This window comes from Trachinotus anak, unplaced genomic scaffold, assembly GCF_046630095.1.
Source record: "Trachinotus anak isolate AG129_WGS33_773 ecotype Australia unplaced genomic scaffold, CSIRO_AGI_Tana_v1 ptg000025l, whole genome shotgun sequence".
Lineage (NCBI taxonomy): Eukaryota > Metazoa > Chordata > Actinopteri > Carangiformes > Carangidae > Trachinotus > Trachinotus anak.
The window spans coordinates 13,960,373-13,971,353 of NW_027273876.1; the positions used below are offsets into that span (position 1 = coordinate 13,960,373).

A 10,981-nucleotide genomic window follows, 5' to 3' on the forward strand; every position below is an offset into this window, starting at 1 on the left:
GGTGTAAATAAAGAACGAAGCCTGAGAAAAAGCTGAATCATTTTTACTTTTTTATTGCTTAAACTGCCATCTTGAACAATCTATACCAAAAGGAGAAACATCTTTGCACATACAGGAGGTCAAACTGAATACAGGGTAGAATAGAAAAAGAATGGTCCTCTGATCACCTGCAGCTCTCTTGCGCTGCAGGTCTAACAAACTCACTGAAGGTCGGGCTAGCAGGAGTGACCAACTACTACTTTAAGCCCAGGTTAGGTAAGCTAAGGCAAACTGGGACAATTGCAGTGTGGCTAAAAACATTTTGGAATAAAACCGATGCTGCTGCTATTTACATGAAAACAATATTTCGACAAAGGTGAATCAAACCCTTGCCCCTAACGGAGTCATTTCCTGTGGATCAGGATAAACAGGATGTGTTGCCAATGAACAAAGATCCACATGTAACCACATCCACAAGGACAACCTGAGGGTTAGGGGGAACAGATGAAGATGCTCGATTTAACTGTAAAGAAAAATACACTCATGTCCATTAAGAAAAACTCTTATCACTAACCTGACTACCCTGCAATCGGCACCAAAATCAAATATTTTTAGACGTACAAACATTGATCTCAATTCTCAAAGCGCATACAAGCGCTTTGAATGAGACAAAACAGAAACTGGTAACAGACAGTGAGGCAGGAATGAAGAGTTAAGTCTATAATCCATAAGTCAACATTGTGTGATTTGGTAAAGATCTTTAAAAGAAAAAAAAACAAAAAAAAAAGACAGACAGACATAACATTTTATGCCACCTAAATAGTCATGAAGCAGTTAAGCTAGGGAGTAACAAACCAAATATCTGACCTGCTCCTGCATGCAGCTGCAGGGCATGGTTTTTTAAATTCACACTTCCATTCATACCGGATCACTGGATGCCTAAAACATCATGCCAAGTAAGCATAGAGAACAGATCACAAGCTACTCTGATGAGAAGACAGCCACCTTTTCAAATAGGCAATAAGCAATGACACTAGTTTCAAATAAATACCTGCTCACTCTGCCTGTCAGCTCACCTGTGATGCTTTGATGCATAAATACTTCTGTCCTAAAAATTCATAAACCATCTCTTTAGTTTTTTTTTTCTCTTCACTTCAATAAACCTTTAATCACCCTTTTGATCTATTTTAAAAAGATTTAACCCATGACGTTTTACACAATACAATTACATACTGTTTTGTCAGTTGACAAGAAGAAGCATTTATTTACTTTGTGGCACTGGACACCTAAAATAGAATTTATGGAAAAATAAGTGTTTACAAAAGACAGTTAAACATATTTTTTAAGATCACCATCAATCCAAACCATAAGTTTATCATTTAGTCAATGATAATAATAGAACTATGATCGTTTTAACTATACTATGATAACATTTTGATTACAAACCATAGCAGAAGAGTGACCAAGTTATTTGGTATATACTAAAAAAAAAAATGAATACTGAAATACACTTAATACTCGTTTTTTTTCCCTTTCTTTTTTTTTTTTTTTCCTCAGAGTAGTCAAGGCAGTTCTTGTATGGTCATTCTACCAATTAAGAGGACAATCAGGGTAATAACTACTTCCTGTTTGGAGCTCCAAATAGTCAGGGAACAGAACACGCACTGCATTTCCACGGCTATGCGTCTTTAGTGTGTGACAATAATCAACATTTGGCACTAGCCTGGTAGCTGCACAATTAAATAAAAACCTTAAGTTGCACAAGCTCTCTCCAAACTAAGCAAAATCATCCTCTCATCATACCAACCAGGTAAGGTAACCAAAAATAACAAATGGAGCATCATAATCACAGCTGAAACCTAAAAACAAAAGTTGAAGCAGTCGTATTCTTCCTGCCTGTTATAGTTTCTAGGTTCTGCTCTATGCCGTTTATCTAATCAGGCTAACTGATGTCAGGAAGGAAACTCTTAAACGGGGAAGAAGCATTCCTCTTCACTTCAATCTATGACATAAATCTGTAACAAATTCACCAAAAGCGCCATTGTAAAGTTTGATTGTCCTGTCTCATCAGTCTGAGACCCAAATGTCTTTCAGATCTCCAAACAATCCTGTTTTGTGTTTAAGTCAAAAAGAAAGCGTAACCAGCAAATACATATATAACATAGGTAACATGTGATGTAACTGTGCCTACAAGGTAGCGTACAGCAGCTGGTACAAGCGCTGGTGAATGACTAAAAGTCACCTCTGCCTGACGGGTGGTAACAACAAAATGATCTGTGTGTGTAAAACAAAGAGGGGGAAGAAAAAAAGTCAACAGAGAGAAGAAAAAAGTGACAAAAAGCAAATTGCATTGGTGGACCCTAGGTCTAAAAGGAGAGGAGAAGGGAGAAAGGTGAAGGGAGAGGGAGGGTGGGGAGAGATGCCCCCTTCAGACAGACAGCGAGACGAAGCTGTTGTACTGTTGGATGTTACGTTTGAGAATGTCTGAACAGGGACCCAGGACACGCTCGAAGCGAGGCCGGTCGAGCTTGACACACTTCAGGGGGCCGCGGGCGACCACAGTGGCAGCACGAGGACGGTTCATCAACAGAGCAATCTCACCTGGAGAGCAGAGAAACACACACACAATTTAAAATCTCAAAAAAATGGAAATCATTCAGTGATATACAAACAGAATGTCTTCGACAAAACCGACAGAAACTAATTTTGGGATGGGCCAATTATTAATGCAACAAAATTACACTTTTAGAGCCACTAGTGCAGAGTTTTTCTTTTTCACTTACAACAATATCACAAAAATAATATTAATGCTAAATGATTAAATGAAATAAACACCTGTTAAGATCATGTTTTAGTTCTTACCAAAGTAGTCAGAAGGTCCTAATCTCCCCACTTCCACAAACTCCTCGTTCTCTGAGCGACGCTGCAACACAGCTGCAGAACCCTGAAAAACACAAACACAAACACACCCATCAGTTTGGCTGCACCAGCTTCACTCAGAAGAAAATTCATCATCATCTCTATAAGGGTTCATTTGTAAACAAGTGCATCTGATATTATTAAACAGGTTTTGAAATCATTGGTAATCCTTAACAAGGTTCCATATATTCTACATACTTTTCAGGTGTTTTATTTGAAGTGTTGACATCCATGAGAAGATATATTTATGATTTTAAGAACCAAAAACAATGTCAATGTAGTTTTACATCTCCTCTCTCAGGAGCTCTAGCAACAACAGGTCGGTGAGCCAATCAGGAGAGACGCTCTGAGCCTCTTTTCTGATTGGCTGACTGTTTTCTGAGAGATTTAATAAAAATATTGCAGATTTCAAGTAAAGACTCAGAGAAACAAAATCCTCCAGGGCTGGACAGTGGCTGCAGGTGGGCGGGGCTTACGGTATGGCTGAAGGCAGTAACTGCTATCCTGTGACATCACAAAGTTACAGAAGTCCTGACAGCTTGTTTTTGAATACGGGTTGTGTACATTTCAGTGGACTGAGCACTTTGATATTTTCACAGTATTCACATAGAACCTAGACCTGCTTTATAATCAAAAAAAGACATGGAAATCTCACTTTCTACAATAAGGGACCTTTCATTAATCATCCATTAAGGCATAAACTAATCACATTAACTCGCCATAATTTCTCAACGGTGAGCAACAGGAATTCATGACGCATCCATCATGACACTTAAACCATGAATCATGCTTTAGGTACACATTGGTTAGGCATGTGTTTTTTTTTTACCTTTATAATAAAGAGTTACCAATTAATTTTAGGGACCCTGAGTCATCATACTCAAATGACATATTAAGACACCATTTTCAATCAATTAAACTAATTAACGCTGAACTGAACAGGTTTTCAAGCAGAAGCAGAAAGACAGATGTAAGTCATTTAGTGACGTCATCTCATGCATCTAGGCTCTGTTGCAGTGACATTAGTTTAATACCAATAAGAAAGATTTATATTTAGTTTTATTTATTATACTTTGCTCAAATTGGAGCTGTGACTAATGATTATTTTTAATTATCATAATTATTATCATCATTACATAATTGGATTTTAATCAGCCAATTATTGTCTTGATTAATCAATTTATAAATTTGTCTACAAATCATCAACAATGCCATTAAAAAAAGCCTGTCATAATTTTTTTTAGAGTCAAAGGTGACATCTTCAAATGGCTTTATTTGTCTATATGTCCCACTAAGCCAGAATTAGCCAGTTTACTGCAATAATGTAAAGAAAGAGCAACAAATGATCATATTTAAGGAGCTGGAGCCATCAAATATTTGGCATTTTATCTCAAAGAACTTAAATGATTATCAATAATGAAAATACTTCCTGATTAATTTTCTGTCAAGTGACCACTCATTTAACCAACATTTCAGCTGTAGATCAAATGTGTGTTGAGCGCAAAGCCACATTTTTGCACCACCACCAGGGGGCGTGCGTGCATGTGTGTGTGTGCGTGTGTGTGTGTGTGTGTGTGTGTGTGTAACTTGGATTGACACAGTTCAGCTAAAAACATGGAACAGCATTAAATGGATCCAACACCTTCTGACTTGTTTGACTAACTACAGAACTGATTAAATAAAACAACCAACAACCATGGACACCCCAACAACACAAACAAACAACTGTGCTACATGCATTAACTTATCGTGTCATCTCTTCAGACGGTATTGTGACAAATGTAGCCTGTATGAAGTCATGTGTGGAAAGATTTAGTGATTGCGTGTTTACCTCTAAGATGATGAAGAACTCATCTCCAGGCTCTCCCTGCACAACAATCTTCTGTCCATCCTCAAACTGGACAGGCTCCAAGGCATCGGCGACTGTCAGACGCTCCCATTTGTCAAGAGACTCTGAGGAAGGAGAGCACAGAACAAAGTTCTCAGCTGAAATGACAGAAAAAAAAACCTCTTCTGAAAGTCAGTGGTTTTGTTTTTAGGTGAGATATTTTTGTATTCTCTTTTAGGTTATTTTAATCTCAGCACCAAACACAGGTAATACGCTTCTCTTATTTTATTTTTAAGTTTTGGAATGAGGCTGATGAAAAAAATAAAATAAAAAAAAAATGAACCCACCTAAAATAGACACTTTCCTGAGGAATTCCTCGTACATCTTCCTCTTTCTCAAAGTGCTTCCCTAAAGAGAAAAATATTTGTATTAGAGTAATTGCATAAAAATGAAATGGTTAAAAATTAGGATCATGAACTTTAAAAAAAGAGTGATGCCAAAGACATGACATTTAATGAGAGTTAGATGACAATTATAGGGATATTTGGTTGTTATAGCAGCAAAAAAAGAATATACATAGAAAAACTAGAATACTAGAAAAGACCAAAAACATTTCCCAACCAAGCTTTCTGAACGATGGCCTTCCTCACCATAAGTATTCTTCTGTAGCTGTCTCTGTCAATGCCCCACAGCTTGACATTGGTCTTGGCTCTGACTGTGGCTGCCCTCGGAGTGCCGTAGATCAGGGCTAACTCTCCAAAGCTACCGCCTTCTCCAATGCTGGTCACCCATTCATTGTTCACATAGACCTGTGAGATTAGCAGGGTAGAAACCAAGGTATTCAATTGCAGCAGTGACAAAGGAAGAAGGAAAAACTAAAAGCTTCACAACATTTTTGGAACTAGTTCAACATCTCTGTCTATACACATTGAGAATCAGATACTCACATCCATCTCCCCTTGGTCGATAACATAGAAATTGTCACCTTCGTCACCTGAATGCATACAATGATAGTGTTAACGTCACAGTCACACAGACATACCTGACTTTTCAATGATTCTTTATTCAGTTAAACACTGATAAGATGTAGCCTTACCCTGCAGAATAACCGTTTCCCCAGCGATGTAGGTGACTGGAAACATGGCATCAAATATGTCACTGGAAGGAAAAAGATTTGTGAGTTGATAAGCTGAACACAGTTACACAAATATCCAAACTTCCTCACTGAACGGTTTCACAGGTACCTCCTCTCATTGTCATCCAGGTGTGAGAAGAGCACATTCTTTTCGATAGCTTTGGCCAATGCTGCCATCGTCTTGTAGTCTTTTGGAATGACCTTCGAAGACAACACACAGACATGTTATGTGTTAGGATGTTTTCACTCGCTGAAGAATTTCAGCCAAATTGCATTAAAACTTCTCATAACACAGATAGTATCAGATTGTTGCTGTAGATAGAAGTGTTGCAACACTCTAGTAAATTGTGCAGCTGCTTGCTCGTACCTTTCTGACATATGAGGCTGCATCCTCCTCTGTGTAAACCTCTGCGCTGAAGGCTCCTCTCCGCCGGCGACCCTTTACCACAGGGTTCATAGGTGGAGACACCTCCTCATCACGTGAGTCTGAGCGGGAACTGCTGGCCTTCTGTTGGTTCTGAATCTGCTTGGCCTCCTCCTGGAAAGGAGGGAGTCAGTGAGGAAGGTCTATAGCTGCTGCACTTCATTCAAGTGGATTTACGGCTTATTTATAAAGCAATGTGTAATTACGTGCTACACAATGTCTATAAAACACATAAAACACAACATGAGAAAGCATTGAATCAATTGAAATAACAGCTTAAAACTATCCCAGGGTTTTGGAACCATGAAGCCATCCAAATTCTGCAACATATATATATAAGTTTCTGTGTTCTTTGTCTTTGTATAGCTAAAAATACACTCCCAATAGGATCTGAAGGTTACTGCCAGGTGAGCACCAAAAAAAATTTGTAAGATGGTGATAAACCATAAAAGATGCTTAAAACTATTTAATTTACCTTAAATAAAAAATGGTTCTAGAGAGTATCCAAGCAGTAGCTTCAGAGAAAAACATTTGTCACCAATTCATAGTAATAAATTGTGAAATTTAATTTATTGTATGTGCAGTTGTTAGTTTCAATTTAATTTAATGAGTTATTTAATCAAGCATCAGTGACTCTGCCTAACTAGATTTTAACTGGTATTTAGAGTACATGTAGCATCCGGTTTCAAACACGGCTTCTGCAAGCCAAGGTGTACATGTACACTTAAGAAGTCCAAAATCTTGTCCAAAGCATATACACACTGTTTAAAGAAATCATGGTTCATTATTTACTTCATTGTGTACAGTTGCGGAACGGAAAAAAGTCAACATACACAAACAATTGGGAAGAACAAAAATAACAAAAAATGATGCATATAATTGTGCAGAAATACAGCAACAACTAAATTTATAGTAGTGTCAGCATGCTAGGTAGAGAGCTAATTTACTTAGATAATAACAATAATAATTATTATTACAAAATATTTTAGCTATTGGTACGTGACTCTTAGCTAAACTTGCTGTACTCGGAGACAGTTGTTAAAAAAAGTTATAGACGCTTTAAATCCAAACATGATTAGCAAAAGTATTGATAACATCATGGACATACAAAGAGCTTCAAGCTAAATGACTGCAAAATCGCTTTGTCTGTGACATCCACCACGCTGAAATGACAAAGCGATTTAATTAGGTTGTTTGTTTGTTTTTTGCCAGAGAAACAAGAGGAAATATTGTCTGACCAAGTGTAAAATGAATACAGTTTATGATAGAAAAAAATAGCTGGCTTATGAGATGCTAACTGTGTGGTGTAATATGAGAATATACAATGCTCAGCTTTCTCTGTATAATGATTTGCTTTCTGCCCACTGACCAATAAAAACGACACAAAAAAAAAAACTCAATAACACACACAAACCTTCTCCAGTCTCTCGAAGTACTCCCTGAGGAAAGCCATAGGCCTGTCTGGCCTGGAGGTGCACAGCTGGACAATGCAGTCCTTCAGCAGCTGTTGAATGTTGTGTTTCTGCACATACTGCTCACACTCCCTCAGGCTCCGCTCCTCCTCACTGCTCGTACTTCCAGATGCCATGACGACAACTGCAACCCTGCTCTGTGACCTCTAACCTTTGTACTGGAGAGAGTAGACAGTAATGGGAAGAAGGAGCATGATTTCAGATCATCACTGCCCAACATGGATTCACTGGATCACCAGAGAGTGACACAGAATAAAAGCGCCTGTGTGTCGTGATGAGAACTGGACAGACAGAAAACGTGAGAATGTGAGAAAAATAGAACCAGAGTGAGAAGGCACAGAAAGACTGGGTGTTGTTTTGGCACTATGGAGCCTGAGTGCTTCTTCGTGTCAGAACTGAAAACTGGTCATATGATGTGATCACACAGATCTGACTACACACAACAAACTAGGACAGGCAGACCGTCTGTGTTGGATTTATTTACTCAAAACAAGCTAAGTTTCTCCTCAGCCTGAATGAAGCCCTTTAGCTCAGTAACTAGCTATGGCTGAAACAGTATCATAGCCAAGGCCTAATTTTAGACAAATGGTTAAGTGAAGGCCAGTGAATCAATCCACTGTGAAACAGACTAAACCATAAAAGCAAGTACACTTGCATGAGGTTTCAACACTTTAGGCCACAATACTGTTGCTGAGCAAAAGAAAAATAGCCTGACAGACCCTAGAATCATCTGATCAGCCTCTGTGATATCAGCTTCTTCAGATATCTCTGAATAAAGGCCTCTAAAGCCCTGCTGTAACCAGTGTGTGCATTTTAGATGAGAAAATGAGTGAACAACAAGTCCTATGGAGAAAACAGACCAATCCATCCTGTCCCTACAAGTGTATCATGCATGTGCATCAGTATAATAGGATTTGGATAATTTCTAATCTGACAAGGCCCAAGGGAGATTACTAGCTATGTTATCAAAGATGAGGCTGGCACAAGCTTCATGCAACTAACTACACTTGTGGTGGAAACTTGGCAGGCTTGCTTTAATCTAAACCTACCACAGGAATAACTAAGTGACAAATGATACTGTTTACAGACCTGGTGGTATAAATTAAGACCTAAGACTACAGGCAAGATCCAACAACAGGGCTCTTCAGTCTAATATAATTAGTAAGTTTTATTTAGTTTGAAATCTTTAAAGCAGTCAAACTCTACAGTTAACATGTTAATTCTTTAATTCCGTTACTGAGCTGCAGCATCGCCTCTGCTGTCCACTAAGAAGCAGTCTGTCAATTAAATTAGAAAAAAACAGTGCGCTGCACAAATGACCTTGCTGAGCAACTGACAACGGACTATACTGGAGGATTGATGATATAACGCATCTAGTAGTGTACAGACTAAGTAAATGTTATCGCCTTTAGAGACAGTGTGAAGCAAATGCCCTGTGTGTAACATCGTCTAGGTCAGGAAGGCTTCATTAGGAGGCTGACGGCTGCAGCCAAGTAACTTACAGCGACCTGACTAATGCTGAAATACTATCCATCTTAAATTAAAAAAATAACCAGCAAACACGAAATACAAATGGATAATAAATTAGTCACGCTTTTGCTTGTCTATTTTTGACCTAGGAAATGTTACACAGTGTGTCTAGTTTGATGCCTAGCTGGCTAGCTCCGTGCAAAGGCAAAGCTCTCCTCCAATGACGCCATCTTGAGTTCTATCATAAACAAACGAGAGACGGAGCAAACAAATTTCACCTATCCAGAGGTCATATGTTCCACGAACTGAGAGAACGCATATACTCACAAGAAACTGTGAATTCTTGCCGAGCCCTTCGGTAGCGACTCGGGATGGTTGATATTTTTCAAAGCGTACCGTTACCAGATCCTCCTCGCTTCGATTTTTTTTCCCGAGCCCTGGACCGCTGCCCCACCGGATACGGCTGAGAACCAATCAACAGCCGTCACTGACGTCAACTCTCCCCGTTCTGACATGTGAGCCCGTAACCCCTGGCAACCTTAAAGGAGACTACACGGAAACCGTGACGTCAAGGAAATAGTTTAGAAAAAAAAAATCAATTGATATCTGATAAAAAAAATGTGTATGATTACGGGAATCTCTCTGCGTTGTTTTTATTTAAAACCACTTAGTTCACCGCAGTGCGCATGGGCTTTTTTTTAAATTTCATATATGAGGGTATACTCATGTTTTGGGGACTTTGAAGACATATCTTGGCAGGAAAAGAAGAGTCAGAAGTGGGCTCCCCAGATAAATAAATTCTCCTAGGAACAATAATGAATAGTGCCGAGAACATTTAAATGATGCGTTAAACTGATCACATCAATTTTTGTGAAGTGCATAAAAGTAAACAATACGTTATTATAATTATCAAATTATGCACCTGATGCGTGGGTAAATGTATGTATTTAGATGCCTTACTTGGGGAATTAAGTAGTAACACCATAATCAAAATACTCAATAAGCATGACGTTCATTTACTCACATGAAAGTTCAGAAGTATTATCAACGAAATGTACTTAAAATATTAAAATTTAAAATACTTGTTTAGCCAGCAGTATGGGCCCCGAGATTGTCAATATATATACAATATTATACCGATGCATTCCTGTGTGAGCGGGATTTTGATGGATCTAACTTTATCTGATCGTCATGTGGTTTGTCTGTAAATTCTACACATGCAGAGTAAAACCAACTAAAGGGGGTCAGGTAAATGTAATGGAGAAAAGCAGGCTGCATTTTCCACTGAAATAAAACGTACAAGTATAATGTAGCATAACATAGGCATACAAGTGAAGTACAAGCACTTCATATTATGCTTAAGTGCAGTAAATGAGTAAATGTACTGATCTAATAAATCAAACAAATAAATAAAACCTTTAACATGTTAATGACATTGTTGTCAAACAACAACATAAAAAAAAAACAAAAAAAAAACATTGTCCTGCAGTTGGACGTCACTCTATGTCGTTGATGTGTCGCGGAGCGGGCAGCAAAGGAGCTTGATACACGTCTTTATCCAATGAAATCATCAAAACAATTCCTCGTGACAAGACTGAAAGTATAATTGGCCAATAAAACAACTCTTTCCTCTAAGTAGGCGGCTCCCGCTTGATTGACAGCTCTGGTGTCATATCAACCGAAGGCCTTAAGCGGCTCGACCAATAGAAACGTTCAAGAGGACGGCTCGACGTGTTACCGCCAGCCAATCGCGA

The 10,981-nt window shown here is 38.5% G+C and overlaps 1 protein-coding gene across 1 annotated transcript; it reads right to left on the bottom strand.

Moving 5' to 3' along the window:
• Positions 1-37: 37 nt before the first annotated feature.
• LOC139609061 (cAMP-dependent protein kinase type I-alpha regulatory subunit) lies at positions 38-9,714 on the bottom strand. The gene is made up of 11 exons (XM_071463309.1): positions 9,555-9,714; positions 7,700-7,915; positions 6,229-6,399; positions 5,971-6,062; positions 5,823-5,884; positions 5,674-5,720; positions 5,377-5,535; positions 5,074-5,134; positions 4,730-4,851; positions 2,842-2,923; positions 38-2,580 (listed from the first exon to the last, which is right to left on the bottom strand). The coding sequence occupies exons 2-11, from the start codon at positions 7,871-7,873 to the stop codon at positions 2,408-2,410; spliced, it is 1,143 nt and encodes a 380-aa protein (XP_071319410.1). The 5' UTR covers positions 7,874-7,915; positions 9,555-9,714; the 3' UTR covers positions 38-2,407.
• Between the last annotated feature and the right edge of the window lie 1,267 nt (positions 9,715-10,981).

Coding starts and splice junctions, on each gene's coding strand:
- LOC139609061 (XM_071463309.1), bottom strand. CDS start 7,873: ATGGCATCTGGAAGTACGAGCAGTGAGGAGGAGCGGAGCCTGAGGGAG. Junction 6,063..6,228: donor CAGCCTCATATGTCAGAAAG/GTACGAGCAAGC, acceptor TTGTCTTCGAAG/GTCATTCCAAAAGACTACAA. Junction 5,536..5,673: donor TCGACCAAGGGGAGATGGAT/GTGAGTATCTGA, acceptor CTAATCTCACAG/GTCTATGTGAACAATGAATG.